Raw genomic sequence first — 24,711 nt, forward strand, 5'->3', positions numbered from 1 at the left:
CTTCCAGCCCCACCAGAGGGCTCCATGATAGTAAATCAGTTGCCTCTCATGGATAGTCTTAGATCTTGAGCCCCAAACCTGAAGGCAAGGGTACTGAAAATGGCCCTGCCACAGTTCCAAATGTCTCTGGAGCAACATTTTTGAGTTTTCTCTACTATAAGATGGGAGTGAGGAGGTCACTCTGGGTAACTGTGAAGATGGGTCGTATGAAAACAAACAGTTCCAGTAACACAGCAGAGAGAGAAAAGGGTGCTTCCCTTCACTGGTTTCTTTTCCTCCTGGAACCATTCTGCCCTTCCACCACCTATGTGATGGCAACACTTACCAATGGAGGACAATGTTTTGTCCCAGAAATGTGACTCAGGGAACTTCTCTATCTAGGACATCACTTGGTGCATGATGGGGACCATACAAGGTGGCCCAAAGGATAGGCAGTGTCTGTCACCCCCACCCCCCACCCTGAAGCTTATTCAAAACCCAGCGTGTGGGGTGGGTAGAAGAAGAATCAGGTTCCAGTGATTTTTCCCCTGGTCCAGTGGCTCCTCCCCAATCCCAGCAGTGTTTCCTCCATGGAGACAAGCTATACAGAAGCCACACCATCTAGATGAGAATATGAGCTGCCCTTATTGAGAGACTAAGGCTCCAAGTCTTAACGTATTACCAGGTTAGAAAAAGGAAGAGATGGTAGCAACCCAATTAGAATTCAGAAATGTAGGGGGTGGAAGGTGAACAGGAGAGATGATCTGAAGAGAATGAAGGTGTCGACTTGCTGGTCCAGCCCCGACACCCTTCCAAGAGCCCACCCTTCCCGGACACGCAGATTCACACACTTTCTTTGCAAAGAAGCTCTGTGTATTGGGTGCAACAGCTCTGGGGTCTCTATATAAATAATATACAAAACCCAACAGCTCAATGCCTCACATTAACAAAAATACTAAAAACTCATTAAAAATGGAGCCTAAGGGAAGAGCCCCAACCACTACTGGTGCTAGCCCAGGAAGAGGACTGGGAATTAAGAGGAAATGGTGGGGCCACATCCAGTGTACAAGCAGTTCCTCCAGGTGGCTCAGTAGCGTCCAAATATGTTGGTACTGGGCTGTGGCTGGGTGTCTGTGAAAAACCAGAGACTATCAGGAATGGGCAGCTGAGCAGGGGCGAGGGTCTGCAAGAGGAGAGCCACTCAGGCACCAAGGGAAAGGGGTAGAAGGCAATGCTTCCCCCCACAAGCTGGGCTTGAAGCAATCACCTCAGCCACTTTGACCTCTACCCTCCCCCCCTCCCCCTCCCCTCCTAGTTATTCTGCGGAGGCACTCCTTGGGCAGGAAGGCAGGCTTACTAGAGAGCTGTTGTTGGAGCTGCCGGACCAAAGCTGCTGTCTGTTGTTGTTGCTGTGTCTGCTGAAGCCCCTGGCGCTGGAACTGAGGTGAAAACAGGACATGGAAGATGGAACTTGAATGTTCCCCATCCTTCTCCATCCTCACGTCCCCACCCATCTGTAGAGGGCCTGGGCTTGCCTCCTGCCTCTCCCTAGCTGCACATGCTGCCGCCCCAGTGGGGGCGGGGGGCAGGGGCTGGAGTCCAGCAGCTACCTGGGGCTGGGACTGGGGCTGGGGCTGAGGAGGAGCCGCCTGCTGCTGCTGCTGCTGGTGTGCTTGTTGCTGCTGCTGTTGCTGCTGCTGCTGCTGTTGCTGCTGTTGCTGCTGCTGCTGCTGTTGCTGCTGCTGCCATGAAGACAGAAGAGATCCATGTAAGGAGAGCAAGGGGCTGAACCTCAGTGGTGGAGGGACAGGGAGAGCAGAGGAAGCACAGGGAACTCTGGGTCTGCTGCCTTCCCTGCTCAGGGAGCTGCAGAGAAAATCTAATCTGGAGCACCCAGCAGATAACCCCCAACTCTCTCCAACCGGGACCCCTGGAAAAGTGGGGAGGGAAGGAACTAGCTTCTCAAGGCCCCACTACATGCCAACTCCCCTGCGGGTACTTAAGGTACTTGCACTGCCTCATTCTATCTTTTTGTCTTTTTTTTTAATCTATTTAATTAAAGGATAATTGCTTTATAATATTTGTTTGATTTCTGCCATACATCAACATGAATTAGCCATAGGTGTACATATGTCCCCTCCCTCTTGAACTTCCCTTCCACCCCCTTCCCACCCCTCTAGGTTGTCACAGAGCACCAGGTTTGAGCTCCATGAGTCATACAGCAAATTTCCACTGGCTCTAATTTTACATGTGGTAATGTATGTTTTTCAGTGCTACTCTCTCAATTCATCCCACCCTCTCAATCCCTCTGCTTGTGTCCACAAGTTTGTTCTCCATGCCTGCATCTCTACTGCTGCCCTGAAAAAAGGTTCATCAGTATCATCTTTCTAGATTCCACATATACGCATTAATATATGACATTTGTTTTTCTCTTTCTGACTTACTTCACTCTATATAATAGGAGAACCACCCAGAAGAGCCTGTGCCTCTCCTTGCCCTCTTCCTCTCCTCCTCCTCCTAGGTCTCCCAGGTCCCAGATGAAATCCCAGGGCCTTACCCGCAGGATCTGCTGCTGCTGCTGCCGGATATGGTACTGTTGCTGCTGCTGCTGCTGCTGCTGCTGCTGCTGCTGCTGCTGTTGCTGCTGCTGCTGCTGCTGCTGCTGCTGTTCAGGCAGGATGGAAGCCGACCGGATGCCAGCCTGGACACCCTGGGGGCCCAGTGGGGTCATGGTGCCTATCATGGGTGTTTGCTGCAGTGTCTGGTGGGAAAACCTACAAAGACAAGGAGAGGCAGAGATCAAGGCATGGGCTGTGGGGGGAGAGGGGCAGATGAGCCCCAGGTCTCTGACCCCAAAGAAATACCAACAGGCCATTTCATTCACTTCTGTCACCAACCAGAAGAGCCTTTTTGGCTTGTGACAGATTACTAAGTTGGGGAATGAGAAGCAAAGACAACCCCCTACTTTAGTGTCTCCTAACCTTCATGGTTAGGGATTTTTCAATTCTGTTGTAGCTGTTTTTCTCTTATGAAGATGAAACACAGCCTGAGCATAGGCTAGCTATTCTATAAACACTCACTAAGGTTGTTCAGCTTATTACCATTGTCAGGGTCTTGAAGACTGCTGAGTTCTATTGCTCCTTACACTTTCCTGACCCCAATCGGTACTTCACCTCAACAGGCTACTGGCTGGGTCCTTGTCTCAAGTCTTCTGTCACCTTCCCTTTGCATCCTCTCCACGTGGTGGTGGTTTAGTCGCTAAGTCATGTCCGGCTCTTGTGACCCCATGGACAGTAGCCTGCCAGGCTCTTCTGTCCATGGGATTCTCTAGGCAGGAATACCGGAGTGGGTTGCCATTTCCTTCTCCAGGGGATCTTCCCAACCCAGGAATCAAACCCAGGTCTCCTGCATTGGCAGGCAGATTCTTCACCAACTGAGCTATAAGGGAAGCCCATCCTCTCCACGAGACCCATGTTAATTTCTCAACATGCCCAAATCATCACATCATTTTCCTGACCAAGAGCGCTTTCGGATTGTGTCTCAACCCCATGCCAAGCATTCCAAGCTCTCTCTCAACCTGTCCACTCCCAACCTATCCCTACTCCTTCCCTGTCACGAATCTTAAATTCCAGCCAAGCTCTTCTCCTGCCTGTCCTCCCAGCCACCCTACATGTCTTTGTTAATGCTATGTCCTCTACCTGGGATCCCCCTCCTTTTCCTCCTCCACACAAATCCAAATCACAGCTATCCTTCAAAGGCCAACTCAGGTCTGACCTCCTTCATGAAACTTTCTCTGATGATTCAGGCCCACAATAATATCATCCCCCACTTTTCCTGAATTCCCGTTTTATTTTACAGCACCCAACTGCACAGCTGATTGTATCTTTCATTACCACATTCTCTAAGTACTTTTCTGAATAAGTCTCTTCTTCCCAGCTAGAGTAAAAATTCTATGTGGTGAAGGACTTTGGATTTTTTTCCAATAGTTTTCCTCACCCTACCTGGTCCTAGCACAGTGCTGGCCACACAGTGGGCACTTAATCAGTACCTCTAAGTAAGGGACTTTTCTTCCGGTCCACCCCCACAGTGTTCCCAACCCTAAGCTGCAGAACCTCAAGACATGATTACAATGTCTTTAGTAAGGCCTAACTGACATTCAGTAAGATGGGAGGATGTGTTCGCTGGTCCACTTCAGCACTAAACTGCTCTAATGGTAGCTAGATGACTCCTTCCCACACACTGCATCTATGAACTCCAGGTCTTTCCTTCTCATAAGCATATAAGTGATTTATCCTCTTTGGTTCTCAAAGAAACTTTGGGAAGCAAGCATGAGAGTACTGGCACCAGTGCCCCTTCCAGCTCTGGCATTTTGTGTTGACAGGCCAGGTATGTGCTCTTGATGCCTCCAAAAGTTCTGACTAGTCTCACCACATCCAGGCCCAGGTTTTCCCAAATTGAAAGCCTCAGTGTCTCCGCCATGCCTGGCTCACTTGGGTACCTTTGAGTGGAGGTCAGCCCATGTCCGTAGGTTGGGGCCTGCTGGTGCACATAGCCACTGGGCCGCTGCTGCAGGTGGCGAGTAGGATCTACAAGAGTAGGATTGGTAGAAGGGTGGGTGCTCTGGTAAGGCTGGCTGGAGTAGCTGGGGGGCACCATGGTACCTGCAGGGCCTGTGTGTTGCTGCAATCCCACATGAGAAACATAAGGAGTATAGCCCTGGAGGGGAGGAGGAGAGAGGGTGTCAGAGCCAGGGGTGTGCAGACCAGCGTGCCTGGAGCTCCCCAAGTCTCCCCATCTTGCACCCTTACCTGGGAGGTCTGCAAACCGTACGAAGAACTGGGAGTCATCTGATGGACAGATGACTGTCCCAACATCCCTTGACTCTGTTAGAGGGAAAAAGGAAACAAACTCAAACTCTGGAAATGCTTTCTGCTGCCTCGTTTCTTGCATCTCCCACTCTCCATGTACTTGTGAAGACCCCAAATTCCTGTGACCTTCAAAAGCCCCTCTCCCTGACGGCCCTCCCTACGGCCCCTCTCACTATCTTTGCCTGGAGCTGTTGGCGAAGGCGCTGTCCTTGGGGCACTGCAGGCTGCTGCTGTCGGTACACAGATGTCTTGTAGGAGGCAGGTTCCAGTCCCATGACACCAGTCATGGTCGTGGGCAGCACTCCAGGGTAAGGTGGGCGGGTAGGCAGCTTCTGCATCGGTAACCGCACAGGGCGGTATGGATCCACACGGGGGCCACCTGGAAAGGGGAGCCAACTGACCTCTTTAGGCTCTTTGTCCCTCCATCCCCTGCTCAGCACCCTGTGCATCCATAGCTCCTGGGAGAAGTGGCATTGCCCTTCAGATGGGAGGAATATTCGGGTCAGTCCCTCGCACCCAGTGGCTGGTACCCACCTGCTGGCAGTGGCTGGTTCTGGGTGTAGAGGCCTATGGAGCTCTGCCTGTAGCTAAGGTGGGAGATGGAGCTAGGGTTGGCATGGTGCAGGAGGTCTGGAGGCACTGTCACTCCGTAGGGGCCACTTCGGCCTGGGCCCATTCCATAGTCCTATATGAACGGCAGGGGAGGAAGGTGAGAGGGTTGGGGTCAAGTGGGAAAGGAGGGCAGAACAGGAGGTGGAGCTATGTGGCTCATTGTTTTAATTCTAAAAGTACTCCTTCCTCAAATGCCCCTAGCCCTCCCACAACCAGGATCAGGAAGAGAGTGGGGCTGGGAAAGACGTGCACAGGGATGGCATGCACGGGGATGGCAGCAGCAGTGCTCACTTCCGTCTTGGCGGCAGGCTGGCTGCGCTTCTTGCCCTTGGTGGACTTCTTCTTACGTTCCTCAGTGCTGGGTGGAGCAGCTCCAGGTTTGTCAGTTTTGGGGGGCTCTGGAGCCTTTTTTTCAGGCTCTAGCAGGGTGGGGGCAGGGGGTTCCTCGTCTTCTGGAGGCAGTGGCAGTGGCTCCAGGTAGTAGGCGCGGGGCCGGGGCCTCAGGTGTGTGTGGTACAGCAGCAGCCGCTGCTGCTCCTCTCCACGGGCCACGCGCCGGTCCACCCGGACTGTTCCAAACCAGCCCCAAGACAGTGGCGCTGATGGCTTCAAGCCCTCAAAAAGATCCCAGGGAGAGATCTTTTGTTTGGTGGAAACCTGAAGACCCTGCTCCAGAAAATGAGAAATAGTGAGCTGCTGAAACTTGGAAAATACAACACAGACCTTGAAGGCTTGCAGGAGAGGGAAAAGTATCTGTTGGCAACAAAAGAAAAAAAAGTTCATGGGTAGATTCAGGGAAGATGGTGAGAGGAAGACAGACAGACACGGATATACACACAGGGGAGGGAGAATGAAGAGGGGACGGTAGGGAGCAGAGGGAGACAGAGACAGACACTGACAGTCAGAGGAAGACAGATATAGAAACAGGAAGGCAGAGAAAGAAAAGGCAGTGAGAGACTGAAGGGAGCCAGAGAGACAGACAGAGAAAGGGAGAGAGAGAAAAACAGGAAGAGAGAGACAGGCTGAGAGAGAGAGAGATACACAGAAAGATAGAGACAAATAAGCAGGAAAACAATGAAGAGAACGCCTATAGGAAAGGATTGGGCTTCTGATTTGGAACCCCACATCCTTATTCTCCTCTCCCTCTACTACACACAATGATTATGATTACTCAATAAATACTGCAACTCACAGAAAGAGGGGACAGAGAAAACCATGCTGAGATAGGTGGATGGGAGGAAAGAGATGCAGGGATTAAAGAGATGCGGGCCATCAGCCAGGCAGATAGGTGGGGTGCAGGCTGGGCTGGAGCAGGATGGGCTGTGGGTGGGGCAGAGGAAAGAGGTTGGGGTGCTGAGAAATGGGTGGCAGGTACAAAGGTGGTGGGGATGATGGGTAGTGGGGAGGGGTAAAAGGAGAGACCAAGGAAAGAGAATGAGATTCCCAAGACAGGGAGAAGATACTTGAGGAAAATAAGTGATTATCTCACACCCCAGGGATGGTTCTTGCTTCCTCATGGAGCCCAATGAACTTGTTGCAGCTATAAGGTTTAAAGCAGGGGAGGCTCTGGCCCAAAGGGGAACAAAGGTGGGAAGCAGGAAGCGGGGGAAGATAATGGAACGTGCCTCCTTCTTGAAGATGGAGTCAAAGCCAGCAATCTTGTTGCCCTTGGTGTCAATAAGGGAGCCCTGCGGCTCACACGTGATCACATCTCGAGTCGGCTTGGGCAGTGGCAGCAGCTGGTAAACTTTTTCCAGACTATCCGACTGGCGTTCCGCCAACTCTTTCTGCAGGCACAAGAAGATGGGACAAGAGTTTCAGAACACAGGAAACAAGGAATGGGACCTCTCAGGGGCCAGCACAGAAGCTGGCCCGAAGAAAACCCTCAGTAAATCCTCACTAAACAAGTAACAAAGAAGACACAGATGTGTGAGGGAAGGGTAGAGGGGCAGGATGATGTCACTGAGGCTGGACTCCCTCAAGGAAGAGGGAGGAGGCCTCTAGGCCTCGCTCCCTCCGCTCACCCGCAGCTTCTTCACCAGGTTCATGTAGGCACGTTTGTTTTCCTCCATGCTGCCCTGGGAGATGCTGGACATGTCTGCAGCTAGGGTCCCATTGATGAGCACGCTTAGCATGTCCAGGACAGTGGTGAAGAGCTCGCTATAGCAGGAAACCAGGGAGAAAACCAGAGGAGAAAGAGTTTCAGACAGAGATGGCCGGCTTGGACATGAGCAGGGAGCAGGCACCCAAACCGTGTGAGAAACCCCAGACCCTGGACCTCAGAGCCCAAAGTGTCAGCCACATCTACTGCCAGGGTCATGCACCTGGTTTGGGGGAGGGGCTCCTCTTGGGGGCGAAAGTGGAGGGAGGGGAGGGGGATGCTTTACTTGTTGGACTGCATGTCGACAGTGCCGCTGATGATGATCTCCAGGAGGAGCACAGCCCACTCCGTGGTCTGCTGGGTGCTGCGCTGCACTGTGTCAAACATGCCCCCCACCTGCCAGGGCCACATCAAGTCAGTCAGATGGCTCAGGGGCGGAGGCCAGCCTTTGGAAGCTCAGATTAGAACCTGGGCTACATGATCTCAGGCCAACGACTTAATTCTCGACCTCTCTGGGCCTTGGTTTCCTTACTTATGTAATGATGAAGTTAGACCAAAGGATGTCCAGGATCTCATTGAACACTCCACAATAGGTGTCTAGGGCTTCTCAGGCCCAGCCAAAATCTACAATACTGAGGCAGGGTCCCTGCAAGGATACAGTCTCCTTAACCACTTCCAGGTCCCACGTCCTTTAGGAGAGATGGGTTAATACGTGAAGATCCAGGCGAACCTGGGCCCTCATCTGCATCCTCGCCTCCCCAGGCTGGGGCTTCTTTGTCTGCGGTCCTAGCTCCACCCCTTTCCTCCTTCTTCCCGGCTCCCTCTCTCACCAGGTTGAGCCGCAGTTTGAGTGCCTCATGCATTAGCTGCTTTGGTTTGCAATCGTCTAAATACTGGTCATCTCTCCAATTAGTCACAATCTAAGACAGAAACAAGTACAACACACAGCTCAGGGATTTCGTCGTGTCCATGCCAAAGCACCCAGGGTGTTCTTGTCAGAAAATACTGAAGATTAAGAGTACATAAGTAGCCTCTTGGCTGCATCCTCCTCTGCCCTCCTGCCTAGCTCCAGGCCGAAAGACCCATACCTGGTGGACCTGGCTGTAGAGCGAGGTAAGGAGTCCCTCACGCTGCTCATCCTGCCCCTTCAGACATGTCAGCACCAGGGATAAGAAGGGCTGCTGGCTCAACAGGGACATGCTAGAGACGGGACAAGAAAAAGAGCAGGACCAGGTCAGGCGACTTCCAACCTCATTCCTCCAAGCCCCCGACTCTACTCTTTTAACATGTAGTCTCTTGTTTGACCATCTTTCTTCTCCTCCAATTGTACCTTTTTCTGATTTTGACCCTCACCTCTTTGACCCAACTTCTCTTCCTCCCTGGGCCTCCTCTCCATTCCACTCCGCAATCCTAGCCCCACAACAGCCACTTTACCTCTTTTGCTTTTGTCGATCACGTTCTTTGCGGGAAGAGGAGTCCAGGTGCTGGCCGTTCTCCAATTCTTCCCCAGCAGCCTTTAACACATGCCCCTGGACTGAGGTGGGCAGTTTGGCAATGAGAGGAGCCACTAGCCATACACCCGAGCGTTCTAGAGAGCTGGAGAGATGGCACGCGCAGGGTTACAGAGGAGCCAGGCAAGGCTGGAACAACCCCTCCTCTCTTTTCTAGATGGACATGCCTGACATCTCTGGGCAGCTGAAATCATTTACACTACTGGAAGAGAAAACTCAAAAGGGGGTGGGTCCTAACACATTTCTATTCAACCTGAGCACAGGCTTGGTCTTGCTGCTGCTGGGCATGTTGCTTGCAGCATTTCCAGAAGATGACCCTGTCTCTGCAGACTGTTGGAAAACCTCGATTGTGGCCTTGGCGATGTTCTCTAAGAGGGAGTTCATCTCCTAAGGAGGATGAAAGGCACAGGGGAGGTAAATAGGTTAGCTGGTGGCAAAGGCAAAGAGATAGTAGGAGAGATAGGAGATGAAGACAGAGGAAGGCACCTGTGGAGGCTGATGGGAGGGTAGGAACACAACTCTGTTGGGCATCATGCCCTCCACCACCTTGCAGTACTTCTCCAGTGCCCCACTGTCTTCTCCTTTACATACCCCCTTACAGCTGTGGCCACAGAAACAGCCTCTACTACCACAGCTGTGAACCTTCCCCACAGCTCAGAGCCCCAACACTCTCAACCCATGTCCCTTATCATCGGTTCCACACATCCGCCATCTTCCCATCCTCTCTTATCTCCAGAACCCAAAGATAGAACCTAGGCTCCTCTATGGCAGCCCCCTTCTCTGACACATATTGTTGGAAGTGAGCATGAGAGAGGGTCTGGGAACCACTCACATTGTTAGGGGTCTGCTTGATCATGAGCTGCAGTTCCAATGAAGACTGGCGCATGGTCCACTGGTCCAAGTTCTGTGACAGAGACCCCATCAGCAAGCTAGTCAACATTGTGTCATCCCAGCCACTTAGTACCCTGATGCCAGCCCCTGATCTCTCACAACCTTGAATCACATATGCCTGGAGGTCTGAAAGGGCCCTTGACTTCCCCTCTTTAGGAAAGATCACACTTAAATAATCCAAAATGGCTGAAAATAAAACTATCCTATTTCAAAAGTGGTTTTGAAAAAATTTCACATCTTCCCCAGTTTCCTGCTCCAGAGCCTCACATTCCTCCGTATCAGGAAGTTCTGCTTAACGCTTAACTTAAATCTTTGATGTTGAAGTTGAAGCTCGCCACTCCTGTTTTCAAAGTCCTTTACAGACCCGAGGGCTAGTCTTAGTTAATCTCTCTGAGGCATTATCTTCTCTCAGCTGAAGAGGCCTCATTCCTTTAGGTTCTCCTCAACAGCTTTATTTTTCCACCCCCCAGTCACATGAATGTCTGCAGCAGTGTGGTGAGGCAGGAAGGGTGCAGGGAGACCTGGGCTCCTATACTGACTCTAAACTTACCAGCTGCGTGAGTTACTGAACCTCAGTCAAGTTACTTAACCTCTTCAAGCCTCAGTTTCATTGATGCTAAAACAAGGATATTCATACCTACTTCACAGGGTTGTTAAGACTAACTGAGGAAATCTACATAGAGTACTGAGCATGGTACCCAGCATGAAGCAGCCATTCAATAAGCAGTAGCTTTCCAACAGCATTACTACTCATCACTGAGCTACGACCGACATGCTAGACACATAAGACCAAAACCTAGACCTCCCAGATGCTCTGTCTCCCACTGATAAGCCAAAGCCCTACTCCAGCCACTTGTGTGCCCTCACCCAATGGTTCACTCTTGCGTCTAGACCATATTGGCTTGACTTCAAAACCCATGCTGGAGCTGTTTCTCTCACCACCTTTTGTCCACATCCTCATTCATCTTCCTACTTAATTCTCCCTCTCTTTTTCTCTCAAGGTTCCCATCATTTCACCCCAGGTTCAGGCCCCACCACTTCCTCCAAGACCCTCGTCACCTTGGCCTACCTGGAGAATACGCTTAATGCGTTGCCGCTGTGGGTTTTCCCCATCCTCGTTGTCCAGCAGCCGATGTGGGTAGCAGATAAGCTGCATGAGGCGCTGGGCCTGGGCACTGCTCAACACTGGGTCTTGCAGGTCATTGCTGTCCTCACACAGCGATTTAAGGCAACGTTCTCCTACCCATTCCTGAGGAAGCCAAGAATCAGGGGACTGGGCCAACCAGTGAGGGGCTTAGGAATAAGGGGGATGGACCAGAGGTTGGTGAGGGATAAAATGTACGGCGGGGAGGTGGTGTGATCATGACAGGAAACGAGACTATATTATATAGCAGCATTTAAGAGGTCTGCGGGAGAAGGTGAGACTGACCTGCTGGCAGATGCTGCGTAGCACGTACTTGGCATAGACATCCAGACTGGCTGTCTCCACAGAGATGTTGCGGCCACCCTGCCTCCGACTGCCACTGCCACCTCCTCCTTCCTCCTCTGGAAGCTCTTCTGTTCCTCCTGTCACAGTGAAGCCCGAACCCTTCAGTTCCGCATCCCCTGCGGTTCACGGGCGGGAGATATGGAGTGCAAAGTGAGATCCCAATGCTGTGTGGAGACCTGCCCCAGAGCCACAGAAGCAGCACTCCCCAAATCCTGCCCTATGGGACAGAGACATACTTCCCTCCTTCCTATCCTCCAGAAAGGTCAGAGAGACCACCTTTAGGAGGGAGAAAGACTGTCCTTTGTAGTTTAGCTGGCGCTCCACCCTATACACACTTTTGGCACCACTCTTTCTACCCCCATACCAAGTACAAACACAGCCTTGAGAACAGCAAACACAGCTCCATCCACGATGCGGTTCTGGGAGGCAGCCAGCAGGTGGCGGTCACAGGAGGAGCGGATTCCTACAGTAGGCTTGTCTGGTGGAGAGAGCTAAAGTCAGGGGAAGCCAAAGTAGAAACAGTGGGGGTAGGGTAGCCACACTATCCTTGGCAGCCTGGCTTGGATGGAGTCACTTACTTCCATCCGATTGGCAAGGATTGAGTTGAGGTGTCTTGAAAAGGTGGAGGAGGATGCGGCAGGTAAGCCGGGCCCCTGGCTCAGAGTCCTGTTCACTGCAAGCTACAGAGAAGACACAGAGGCGGGGAAAGGATGAAGGTGGGCTATATGTGGGTTTGTGGGTGCTGAGGCACTAAAACGGTGGCTGAGGTCAGGCAAAAGGAGATAACACATTGGAGAAGAGGTGAGGGAGCCAACTGTTCTATAGTGTAGAGGGGAGAACCTGGAAGGGTCAGGAACAGGAACGACTGGGGATACAGGTGCAGGGTCAGAAACAGGCCCCTCCCAGCCTGAGGCACACAACAGAACTGGCTTCTGGTGCCACCAGGAGGCCCACAGTGAACAAGGAGAGTATGGCCATTGAGTGTGTATTGACATTGCGGGTCTAGACTTTCTAGGGGTCACAAATTGGTAGTTCACCAGCATTAAGGAGTGAAGGGATGGCCGCACAGCGAATCAGATCCTCCAGGAGCAAACACTGCCGAGCGATGAGGATGGCAACAAAAGTGGCCAGGGAGTCGTGAAAAGACAGGTCACTGACCTGGAGGAAAAAAGCAGACACACACCAGGACTCAGTGTGGAAAGAGTTCTCCTACTCTGAGTGCTGGGCCTCCATTCTGCATAAAGCTATCCCTCCACTCTCACAGTCGCTGGGAGCAGACTCCTGCCCTGGGGACTGCCCGGTGTGCCCCCACCCCCAGTCTCACATCTACATTGCAGAGGAGGTCGTTGAAACCACAAGTGCCATTGTTAGAGGAGCAGCACAAGGCCTTAAGCACTCCCAGCCACTCTGCACTCAGTGACTTGCAATAGCCGGTCAGCTCTGCACACAGGATGGCGATGTCATTCACCCTGGGGAAAAGTACAAATGCCCTCAGCAAAAACCTTGTTCCAGCAAAACCTCAGACTCATTAACTTTTCATCGCCACCCCAGCTATAACCAAGGTTGTGGTACCTCCCGGGCAAGTCATCCCTCCCAACATCAGGCGGGAGCGTGGTGCCCATGCCTCACTCAGTACGCCCCATACCTATCCGAATCATGGTGCCCCACACAGACGTGCATAAGGGCATTGCAGACAAAGCTGTAGCGGTTAGCAGGGTTCTCACTAAGACTCTTGCCTAGCCCCGTGTAGGTGAAGGTGTGAGCGGCGGGGTTCTCTAAAGTGTCGATCATGAACTCGGGTGCCCAGCGCATGTTGGACTCTGACGGCTCCACGTTGCAGTAGATGGTGTTCTTCACCTTGGAGCAGAAGTCACTGCAGGGGTAGGGGAGAGGAGAGAGCAGTATTGAGGAAGTGCTAGTGAGCCAGAGGGATGGTCAGGAAAGAGGAGAAAAGAACAAAAAGGAGAAAATGAGGGACCAAGGGCCTTAAGGCAAGAAGAGGGGAAATGGGACAAAGCAGACCAACTGGGCGGGAGAGAAACCCAGTGAGGGTAAGGCACAGGGGCCCCAGGAGGCAGGGAGGAGGAGCGTGGGCCCTGCAGGCGTGGGCTGGAAGCAAGGCTGATGAGGAAGGAGGCCCACTCTGGGGACCAAGAACACTTAGAGGACACTGTCCCCAAATGACCCTGCAGACACAGCAGGGTGGTAGGCTGTGCTCTGCTCCTGAGTTGGGTGATAGCGAGGAGATGGGATGAGGTCCCACTCTCTACCCCTTACCTTCTACCTCTCTTACCTGAAGAGTTCCCCAAATTTGCTCTTTAAATGGCTACAGGAGGTGTACAGATCATAGAGATATGCAAGGATACAGCGTTCTGCAGAGGAACCATCAGATCGGTTCATCCCATGCTTAACTACGCCACACAGCCTGTCGAGAAGGGACAAGGTCGCACCTGGAGCAATGGCGGGTCTGGGCGCCAAGATTCCTGTCCCTCCGCAATGTTCTGTCCCCTCCCTACCAGGAAGGCATGCAATTCTGCATTGCAAGAGCCTTATGTGTTCTCTGCAAGTCATTTCCAACGGCCTTCACCAGGGCCCCGTGGGTTTTGGTTATTCTGAAGCTCCACTTACCCCTCAAAGACCTGTGCCATCTGGTCCTGGTTGAGGATGAGGCAGGCATGATAGTGGCGCAGGACAGCCACGATGCACAGGCACAGGCTGGTGGTGTAGCTGCCCACCAGATCTGAGGATTTGAGAAGCAGTTCGGCCTCGACTACACTCAGTTCATTCAGCAGCTAGCAGAGTGAGTGGGGGTTGAGAAACAAGAAGAGGCCTCAAATGTTATACATCATTCCTTTTCCTGTGAGAAAACTGGAGCCCTTTCCTGCTAGAGATGCCTCAGCCTGGAAGGATTCCAGTGGCATATTCCACTGCCCTTTATTCTATTAACAACAAGCCACATAAATGATCTACCCAGTGTCCAGGATATAATCCTATGAAGTCCACAGTGGAAGGACAGTCTGTGCCCAGTGCTCTAATCCATCTCTCAGGCCTCCCCAGGGAGTACTTGAGTCTCTATTCCTGCTGGCTTAGCTCATGGGCCACTCCCCTGACACTAGCCTTTTGGTCCCTCCAAATAACATGGGACACTGGCTTGAGCCTCTGCTCTTGTCCTTGTGACCCTGTACTGCACAAACGCCCTCTCCTTCATCTCCCCAACTCCCCCACCTGAATGGCAAAGTCGATGAGGCCACTGATGCTGAGTGAATATTCCATGAGGTCGAAGATAAACTGCACATGCTGCACCAGAGGCAAGTGGTATGACATGCCAAGGGCAAAGCTCGTGATCTGCTCCAGAACATTCCGGGAGACCTAATAAGGGCAGTGGGAGTGAGATGGGAGTGGAGAGAGGTGAGAAGAACCAGGGCAGCAGGAAAGGATGATGGGGAAAAGGGGTGAGAACAGGAGGCTTAGCCTGCCTGGGGGAGAAAAAAGATAAGGAGAGAAGGAAAACAGGACAAGGAGGCCAGAATGTGGGAAGGGGGCTGGACTTAGGCCCACACCTGAGCCGTGACCTGATGTTGGTCATAATGTGAAAGGTGCTGGAACTTAGCAAAGATATCCTCGGCAGTGGGAAAAGCTTCAGGTCGGTTTCGTCGCCGCTTCTGTCCATCCTCCCCACCTGAGGGGACAGTTGAAAGGGACGAGTCAGGACAGGGAAGATAACCAGGCAACTGGGGGTGGGGGGGTATGGAGAGAAGGCTATGGTGGGGAGGGAAAGGGGAAGGAAGGGAGGGAGGGAGGAAGGGAAGGAAGGAAGAGGGAAGACGGGAAGGGAGGGTCAAGGAAGGGGTGGGGGAGGGATGAAGGGAAGGGAACAGTGAAGCAAAGGTTTGGAGGACCACAGACTATGTGGACCTTAGAGGAGTACGTACAGGGAAGTGCTAGGTTGAGGGAGGGAAGGGAGAGGGAGGGCGGGTAGTATGGGGCTTACTGTGAGGTACCTAAGAATGTCAGGTCTCCAGGATTCAGAGGCACAATAGGAGCAAGCTGGTCTGCAGAGGGGGGGAATGAGGGGGGAAGTTTCAAAAGGACTAGAGCTCTCAGGAGACTCCAAGAGACAGGACATTGGGACATGACTGGGAGTTCCCTATGCTGGGGAAGGGAAGACTGACTAAGGTGCTCTTTGGGGAGATCTATTTCAGGTGCCTCAAACCCACCAGTTTCTGCTGTCCCCTTGCGGTTCAGAACCTTCAGGATATCCTTGGTAATTTTCTTGATGGCATGGCGGGCATCATCTCGCTGCTTTCCCACCCCAAACAGTACGACCAACCGCTGGTTGCACTCATGGCTGCATGACTCCTCCTGCATCCCAGCAGCACCATCAGACTCCAGCAGGGATCACTCTCCCTCCTCTCAAAAGCATGCTCCATGCCCCTCAGCACCCCAGCACTCCAACCCTTCCCAGCATACCACACCCTTAAGAACAGCTCCAACCCCTCGGCAAAGTCCTTGGACAGAAACCTGGGCTCAGAACAGAGGGTCGGAAGGTGTTGGCGAACGGTACCTGGGGGATGGGAAAGTGTGTGGCATACTGCACATGCCGTGGCTGGTCATAAAGAACCCCAAGGGTTCCTTCTAGCTTCTCCTTGGGTGGGGGCTTCACCTCCTTCTCAACATCTGGTTTCTCAGGGGATGGACTGCCCTTCCCCTCACAGGGCATAGTAGGGGAGAACAACTAAGAGAAAGGCGAAAGGGCAGAACGTTTAGAGGAAGACAAAAGGATTGAGGGGGGCGCATAAAGAAACTCCCCAAAGTGGCATAACGGAAGGACCTCAGGAGCTAGATGCTTCCACACCAGTATGTAACTTAACTTACTGAGAAATCAGGCTTTTCCATGTCCTCAAAGAGCACACTGGAGCTAGGGTCAATGTCCATAGACTCTGAGAGCCCTGGATCCTGAGTGTAGAGAACAGAAGTGAAGCTGCTTTAGCCCTGAGGAGCTGCTCCTCACCATCTCGAAAGGTTGACTGGAGTTGAAGAGAGGAGCCCATACTGGGAAAAGCATTGGTTCCAGATCCAAGCCTTGACTGGTCCCTTAACCTCTGCAGGCCTTGGTTTCTCTCAGCTTTAAAATGAGGATAAGGATATCTCATGGGGGTGGCGGGCAGGGGGTGGCGGGGAATTCCCTAGTGGTCCAGTGGCAAAGACTCGGCACATTTACTGCCATGGTCCCTGGTTGGGCAACTAAGATCCCACAAGCGTGTGACACAGCCCCCGTGAAAAAAGAAAAACAATACCTCAAAGGTCTGTTGTGAGAATCAAATGAAAAAAAAATAAATAACTTGAGAGTGCTTGCTAAACTGCAAAGCACTAAGCAAATCCTACCCTCCTTATTTGGTAAAGGATTCTCAGAGGACTCCTGGAGCCAGGAAGATGGGGCTGTCAAGAAGAAACAATCTAGGACAAGGAAAAGCTCACTCACCTCCAGCTTGCTGCTGCTGCTGCCCTCAGCCTCCTTGCGCTCTGGGTCATCAGCTGGGTCATCAAAGGGAGAGGGAGGCCGGGGACCAGGGGCTCCGAAGGCAAGGTCCCCTCGGGAGATGAGGGTGCAAGTGTACATGTTGTGGGAGAAAACATCATGTCGAATCAGTTCACAGAACAGCAGTACCAAGTTAAAGAATTCCACTCGCTCACTCTCACTTCGGGGGTCCGCTGGAGAGAGGGAAGGAGAAAAGATGAATTAGAGGAGCACAAAAGAGACAGGCAGAAAGAAAGAAATACACCGAAGGCATGGTGCTCCTAGGTACCTGAAGTAGACAAGAATAGGAATGACTCAAAAGAAAAAAAAACCAACAAAACCAAAGCTATGGAGGGACAAAGTGTGGTTGGTTATCCTACCCCACCTTCTGCCCCACACACCATCTCCTAAAGGAATACAGCATCTCTATTTATACGTGAAAATGCGTCAACTGCATGCTCTCATTCTTATTCTTATCTTTATTTTTCGACCCTGTTGAATTGTAAGATGATCAAAGACTAGAATTATGTCCATAAGTCATTATGCTTAGAGCTCAAGACTGAAATATATTCCAGAAGGCCCTTCACTATGCTTTCTGATGACAGGATGGCTGAGTCTAGGCAGAGGGAACCAGAGAGTGGCAGGTCCATACTCAGCATGGGAGCCTGTGTATCCAGAAACTGTAAGAGGACATCTTGGAAAATGGGAGCACTGGGAGCAGAAAGGGAGCCAGAGGCAATGGAACCCTTCTCATCTGCAGCTTCCGATTCTCCACAACGCTGTAAGATGAAAGAACAGACTATAAGATTGGGTTTCAACTATTTCTTCACTCGCCATGTGCAATCCTTGAACTACTGACTGTTCTGCCTCCATTCCCAAGGTTTTTACTTCCACTCCCCTCCCCTGACTCCCATTTTCTTTACCATCTCCCAATTGCACCTTGGTCGCTTCTCTTAACTCTGACATGGTTCCGCTCCTTTCTACTTTTGCCTTATGTCCTCAAATTTCCCTGTACATTTTCTACCACTTCTTCACTCTCACAATTTCAACTTTGGTCCCACTACCAGCTCAATCTGGCTTCGATCCCAACTGCCACTGCCCCATGGGCTGCCCCTAACCTCAGCCTCAATCTCTGCCTGTCTCTTCTCCAGCAGCTTGGCTACCACCATCGCACGATGCCGACCAGAACGCTTGCAGCTGACAGCCCATTCACACAGTAACGATACCACTGCATCATCATCTGAGGAGATCTGGAGACCAAAGGAAGATAGGGTACGTAAGGTAGAGTTGAGGACAAAGAAACAAGTTCCAATTTCCTAGTAACTAGACTCCATTTTTGGAGAAGGTAATGGCACCCCACTCCAGTACTCTTGCCTGGAAAATCCTATGGACAGAGGAGCCTAGTAGGCTGCAGTCCATGGGGCCACACAGAGTCAGACACGACTAAAGCAACTTAGCAGCTGCAGCAGACTCCATCTTAAAATATCCTAGGCTCAGTAAGATGGGTTGTCTCTTCAGACATCCTCTGGCTTCAATGCCTCACCACACTTTCCCCTCATATATACTGTTGCTTTTGCTCTGTTTTTCACTTTTCTTCCCCTTCTTGCTTATTACCTCGTGCCCATCCTTGCTAGGCCCCAATCCAAAGATTCGATTACAGAGGGAATCAAGAGAGTTGCTGAAGTCAGAGCGTTCAAAACTATGGCTGTCCAACACCTCCAAAGTATGGAGTACTCGTCCAATGGTGAAGCCTAAGGAGGAAAAGTGGTAAAGGGGACTTAACTAGAGGCCTGGTCTACGCCAACTCTCAGATCTGTATGTCCTTACCATCCTGATCCTTTCCCCAAACATTCTTCCTATTGTCTGTCTTCTGGCACCCACCTGCAGTAGCTTCCTGGCACTTATCAAAAGACCAGCGAACCTCAACGGCCTGTCCTCGCTCCTTGATCTGTTGCTCGATCTCCCGCAACTTTGCACGGACCTGCAAAAAGGAGGGCTTTAAGGATGTAGTAAAGCATAAAGAAAAAGGCCAGGGCTTCAGGCTAAAAGAACAGTAGCAGGCACTAGGTCACTATTTCTGAACTGGTAACTTCTCACATCCCAGTCCCCTGGAGGTACCAGGCTATTGGTCAGACTTACCTGCTGAGTGAAGGCACTGTTGCCCTCTGGCATGGGCAGGTTGGAGGGGGCAATAGGCAGGTGGTCAAGTGGTGAGCCAGTCTTGATTCGACTATCAGTCAGTGAATAGTGCCAAACCAGGGCACTAGGACAACACAGCAGGATGGTCTGCCAGACAGAAATAGCTAAGTCAAACTCGGTTTCCATGGCTACCTTCTAGAAGCCCACTATAAGACCCTACCCTTTGGCTTCTGATCCAAAGTCATTCTGAGTCCCTGGGGTGGCACCACTCCATCTCTGAGCCCCTCTCCTCATCTACCCTCCTAAAGGCTTTGGGTCTGCTATTTAGGTCTGGATGGGTATTAACTGAAAAGGAACTAACACCCCATGAATGAGAAGCCAACAATTTCCAAGCAAATTCTCAGTGCCTACTTTTGGCCCCAAGTTAGAATCACTCCCATTTTCTAGGACAAGCACCTGACTCTTCTCAAGATGCCTCTTAATACTAATACTTTCATGGGACCACCCAGTACCTACCTGAAGGATACAGCTGAGGCCAAAAACTAGGGGCCGGTGCTGAGGGCACATAAGCAGGTCACTAAAGGGTGTAGAGGGTGTGCTGCTACTTGGGGGCTGAGGAGCAGGGGTGGTGGGCAGTGTGCTTGTCGACTGAGCAGACATCACATGAGATGAGTGACTGCTCACACCATCCAGCTGCAGGGCCAGTCTCCGTGTACAGAAGTAGGCGAGGCGGCGGGAGAGGTACGCAGACTGAACAAACTCTCCAGAGTACTGTGAAGACATGACAATCAAACCCCCCAGTTCTCTCCGAGGGACACAGCTCTTGTGCCTTATATCTCCTCAAATCCTCCTGAGACACCCCCCCCACACACACACACCAAATCCTAGGCCTTACTCGAAGCAGCAGGGGCAGCAGCAGTTTAAGCAATTCATCCTCTCCAGGGCGGATTTTCTCAAAACACTCAAGTACCCAGGTCAGAAACTCATGTCTGTCCAGCATTCCGTCCTATGGACACCAGGGGTGGGAAGGGGATGAGTTTCAAATAGGGACTATTAGAGATGAGGCAGAGAAAGTAAATGAAAGGATGAGGAAAACCACGAGTGGGGCAAGGTGGCAGGTGGACTCTGCTCCATGTTGGCAGAGTATGAGGTCAGGCTCATTTCCATGCCACACGACACACTCTCCTTCCTACCTGAAACATGAACATGGCCAGCTTCTCGTTGTAGTCCCACTGCCGGATTGCCATCTCAACATCATGGGGCAAGGGGCCTATAGTGGAGCCACAGCCCCCACTTCCAGCAGGCCCTGGCCGGTAGTATTCAGCCATCTTTTGAAGCTGCTCCCATAAGCACTTGGTGATGATCTGAGTCCATTCTAAAAAAAGATGGGGAGATGGCTATTTTACAATGTCCCTCTGCTTAGAACACCTTCTGTCTCCCACCTCCACTCCCAGTCACCATGTTTCTAAATCCTATTCATCCCCATATAGGCTCTAGTCAAATGCCACCTTCAACAACAGGTCCTACTGTATAGCACAAGGAACTACATTCGATATTCTATAATAAGCTATAACGGAAAAGAATACAAAAAAGAATGTAGATAAACACACACACACACACATGTATAACTGAATCACTTTGGTGTACACTAGAAACTAACACAACAGTATAAATCTACTATACTTCAACAAAATAAATTAAAACAAAACAAAAACAAATATCACCTTCCTAAAGCCTTTCCAGGTATCCCCAAAAGAAAATAACCTTTATGTTCACAGAATTCTCAAAGAAACTTCTGCCTCCATTTTTTTAATATTACATAATATTATTTATTTATTTTTGGCTGCTCTGGGTCTTCATTGCTGCACACAGGCTTCTCTAGTTGTGTAAGTGGGGCTAGTCTCTAGTTGTGGAGTATAGGCTTCTCGTTGTAGTGGCTTCTCTTGTAGAGCACAGGCTCTAGGGTGTGCAGGCTTCAGTAGTTGGGGCACATGGGCTCCAGAGCACAGGCTCAATAGTTGTGGCTCACAGACTTAGCTGCTCCAAGGCATGTGGGATCTTCCCAGATTAGGGATCGAACCCATGTCTCCTGCACTGGCAGGTGGATTCTTTACCACTGAGCCACCAAGGAAGCCCCTGCCTCCATTTTTGACATTATGTTTCTATATTTAATTATGGGATTTATACAGTGGCCTTAGCATCCCTACTAGACTATAAGCATCCTAAGTGTAGGGATTAGGTAGTGATTATCTTTATAGCCCAGTACCCACTCCAGTGTTCTTGCCTGGAGAATCCCAGGGATGGCGGAGCCTGGTGGGCTGCCATCTATGGGGTCGCACAGAGTCGGACACGACTGAAGCGACTTAGCAGCAGCAGCAGCAGCACACATACAGTAGATACTCAAGACACTTGATGTTTACTAACTGAGTGAATGCAAGATACAAGCAGAAGCAAGGAATATAGATGAGGAAGGAGAGTAATTTCAAGGTTTCTCCACCACTCTTTGAAGTGATCAGTGGAAGGATCCCTGGTATTAGGAGTTACTCACCTGTGAAGGGGTCAATATGTCTCTTCTTAACCTTGGTCTCTGAGATTGCTGCATAGTAGGCACAGGTCATCTTAATGAGCCAGGCGGCCCGCATCACAGGCACTGTGTATTTGGCTAAATACCCAAACACTTCTTCCTTCTTACTGAAAATGGGGACCTGAATGGACATTGCAAACAGTGAGACTTCTCTCACCCCAGTGAGCTGACACCCGTGTACTTCAATCTGAGAATCAGAGGGTACTTGGTACTCACGTTCCCCTCTTTGGCCTGAAGAACAGGAAACAGTACCTCACCTTTTTGGCTAGTTGTGTGAGTGGCTTGGTACCAGCCAGATCAGTAAACCAAGTGTTAATGGCACTCTGGGATCGTGCAGTCACCAGCCAGAAGTTGTCCTTCTGGTTCACTTGGGGCTTCCTTCGCCCAATGTCAGGGAGGGTGTTACAACGTAACTTCTCTGTAATGATGCTGTTGAAGTTGGAACTGATCTGAGGGAAGAAAACTACACCTCAGGGTGGGAAGAAGGGGCAGAAAGGTGGCTGTGCCTTTGATGGGCAAATGCCAATGTAGTAGCATTAGGTTACAAAGGAAAACACTGCCAGTTAGGTCATCCCTTTACGTCTTCCCAGCCTAGGGCCTTTGCTCCCTCTCAGATTCTTCCAGCCTTTTCCTTCAGCCTGATGGGGTTGTCTCACCTTGGCAGGATTAAAGTTGACATTCTTGGCAGTGCCATGTTCATCCCCAGAGACAGCGGGCTGGTTATTGAAACCTTGTTTTACATTCAAGGCCGTTAATTCATCCTGAGGCAGGAAAACAACATTTTAGCTTTTTTCTTCCTTGGGGGAGATGGTGGTGGTGGTGGAAGAGGGCAGAAGAGAAGGGAACAAGGGTGGAAAAAAATAGGAAAATGATTGGGGAGTAGATAACACATTATTATTTAAAAATAATCTCATATTCATTTGGACCCCACCCGCACCCCCACAGTACTAAGATTCCCAATCCCCAGAGCTCGCTCAACAGCACTCTTCCCCTGTGAGTTTACAAGCAGCCTTAGTTCACCCAGCCGCCTCAGACAACTTTCTGAGATCTGTGTGTGTAGAGGGGGCGCCTCCAGCGTGGCCCCAACATCACTCCCGGTTCTAGCTCAGAAACCAGCCCCCACCTCCCCCAGGTCTTACTCTCCGACACCAGTCCACTTTACTCTTCCCCCTTTCGGGACTTGCGCTCCCACAGAGCCGCCCCGCCCCCGCTTCCCCGAGCCATCAGTGCTTCCTCCTATGCCGATTGCTGGCCCCTGGCCCCCTGGGAGCCCGAATTTCTGAACTCACCTCCTTCTGTTTGGGATCTTGAGGGTACACATCAGGAGGCCCCAGCCGCGGCCGCTTCAGGGGCCGGTGTTCGTAGCTCAAGATCCCGAAGGCCGCCATCTTGCTCAGCCCGTAACGACAGAGGCGCCAGCCGGGCCCGATCGCGGCGGGGGGGGGGAGGGGGGGAGGGTAGGGGAGAGGGAGCCGAAAAGAGGGGCGGCGGTGGCGAGGACGGCAGCCGAGAGACTACAAGGGGCACGTTAGAAACTCCCGATCTTTGCCGGAAACTACCGAGGGAAACCGAGGGACGCCGGGAACCGTCTGACAATACCGACCGCAGCAGGGGCGGGCCCAGCCCGGCGTAGGGCGGAGCTCCGCGCCCCCGGAGCTTTTCGGCGCCCGCCGCGGGAGGTGGGTTTCACTCAGTCAAGATTCCTGCAGCGACCACCAGTCGTGTGCTGTACTGGGGATACGAACCTGCGAGGTGGGAGGCGGCCGAGGCAATGAGCTCGTACTGGAACTGGGTTCTCGGAGCCTCTCTCAGTTCTCGGCCTCGAATAAGGGCTAGATCGTCTGTAGGAACTCTTGCCTTTTTCAACCGCTTCTTCGTTTTCGCATCTGAAAAATAGGTATACTACTAACACCTCTTTTAAGGGACTGTTGCGAAGATTAGAAACTATATATGCATGAGAAAGCACGTGTTAAACCCTGAAAGGTCGGCTCTAATCCCTCAAGGTCTTTATGGTACATCACTGAGGTTCTTAACCTCTTGTGTTTCACAATCCCATTAAAATGCTGATGGAAGCTAAGGCCCTTCTTCCCAGAAAAAAATGCGCATAGAGATATACAAAATAGATACTTTCTAAGAAAAGGAGTATGTCAAGGCTGTATATTGTCACCCTGCTTATTTAACTTATATGCAGAGTACATCATGAGAAACGCTGGGCTGGAAGAAGCACAAGCTGGAGTTAAGATTGCCGGGAGAAATACCAATAACCTCACATATGCAGATGACACCACCCTTATGGCAGAAAGTGAAGAACTAAAGAGCCTCATGATGAAAGTCAAAGAGGAGAGTGAAAAAGTTGGCTTAAAGCTCAACATTCAGAAAACGAAGATCATGGCACTTCATGGCAAATAGATGGGGAAACAGTGGAAACAGTGTCTGACTTTATTTTGGGGGGCTCCAAAATCACTGCAGATGGTGATTGCAGCCATGAAATTAAGAGACGCTTACTCCTTGGAAGGAAAGTTATGACCAACCTAGACAGCATATTAAAAAGCAGAGACATTACTTTGTCAACAAAGGTCAGTCTAGTCAAGGCTATGATTTTTCCAGTAGTCATGTATGGATGTGAGAGTTGGACTATAAAGAAAGCTGAACGCTGAAGAATTGATGCTTTTGAATTGTGGTGTTGGAGAAGACTCTTGAGAGTCCTTTGGACTACAAGGAGATCCAACCAGTCCATCCTAAAGGAGATCAGTCCTGGGTGTTCTTTGGAAGGACTGATGTTGAAGCTGAAACTCCAATACTTTGGCCACCTGATGGGAAGAACTGACTCATTTGAAAAGACCCTGGTGCTGGGAAGGATTGAGGGTAGGAGGAGAAGGGGACGACAGAGGATGAGATGGTTGGATGGCATCACCGACTCAATGGACATGAGTTTGGGTAAACTCCGGGAGTTGGTGGTGGACAGCGAGGCCTGGCATGCTGCGGTTCATGGGTTCCCCAAGAGTCAGACAGGACTGAG

At 51.2% G+C, this 24,711-nt stretch overlaps 1 protein-coding gene across 8 annotated transcripts; it reads right to left on the bottom strand.

Annotated features, from left to right (window-relative positions):
• Positions 1-818: 818 nt before the first annotated feature.
• MED12 (mediator complex subunit 12) lies at positions 819-23,296 on the bottom strand. 8 transcript variants are annotated; one of them, XM_070366483.1, is made up of 46 exons: positions 22,982-23,296; positions 22,349-22,453; positions 21,950-22,141; positions 21,657-21,813; positions 20,302-20,483; positions 20,004-20,114; positions 19,625-19,879; positions 19,109-19,255; positions 18,851-18,950; positions 18,584-18,720; positions 18,088-18,219; positions 17,622-17,748; positions 16,934-17,163; positions 16,327-16,407; positions 16,016-16,186; positions 15,669-15,813; positions 15,453-15,503; positions 15,012-15,130; positions 14,677-14,820; positions 14,080-14,243; positions 13,745-13,876; positions 13,097-13,324; positions 12,776-12,920; positions 12,489-12,609; positions 12,030-12,131; positions 11,816-11,929; positions 11,392-11,567; positions 11,032-11,211; positions 9,904-9,975; positions 9,325-9,458; positions 8,995-9,156; positions 8,649-8,760; positions 8,391-8,480; positions 7,847-7,956; positions 7,484-7,619; positions 7,085-7,246; positions 5,751-6,125; positions 5,382-5,532; positions 5,021-5,226; positions 4,788-4,862; positions 4,641-4,695; positions 4,478-4,565; positions 2,537-2,753; positions 1,590-1,721; positions 1,337-1,418; positions 819-1,110 (listed from the first exon to the last, which is right to left on the bottom strand). In XM_070366483.1, exons 1-46 carry the CDS (start codon positions 23,078-23,080, stop codon positions 1,067-1,069), a joined length of 6,450 nt encoding a protein of 2,149 aa, XP_070222584.1. In that variant the 5' UTR covers positions 23,081-23,296; the 3' UTR covers positions 819-1,066. The 8 variants fall into 8 exon arrangements, with proteins under 8 accessions (XP_070222584.1, XP_070222582.1, XP_070222580.1 ...); XM_070366481.1 differs by having other exon boundaries at positions 5,751-6,212; XM_070366479.1 differs by having other exon boundaries at positions 4,478-4,695; positions 5,030-5,226; positions 5,751-6,212.
• Between the last annotated feature and the right edge of the window lie 1,415 nt (positions 23,297-24,711).

The sequence above is a fragment of the Bos mutus genome, chromosome X (assembly GCF_027580195.1).
Source record: "Bos mutus isolate GX-2022 chromosome X, NWIPB_WYAK_1.1, whole genome shotgun sequence".
NCBI classification, from domain to species: domain Eukaryota; kingdom Metazoa; phylum Chordata; class Mammalia; order Artiodactyla; family Bovidae; genus Bos; species Bos mutus.

Excerpts from the sequence above, each read along its gene's own strand:
- MED12 (XM_070366477.1), bottom strand. The coding sequence starts at position 23,080 with ATGGCGGCCTTCGGGATCTTGAGCTACGAACACCGGCCCCTGAAGCGG. Across the intron at positions 15,814-16,015 it reads CACACTTTCCCATCCCCCAG|GAGGAGTCATGCAGCCATGA; the intron begins GTACCGTTCGCC and ends GCTGGGATGCAG. Across the intron at positions 8,481-8,648 it reads TCTACAGCCAGGTCCACCAG|ATTGTGACTAATTGGAGAGA; the intron begins GTATGGGTCTTT and ends TTTCTGTCTTAG.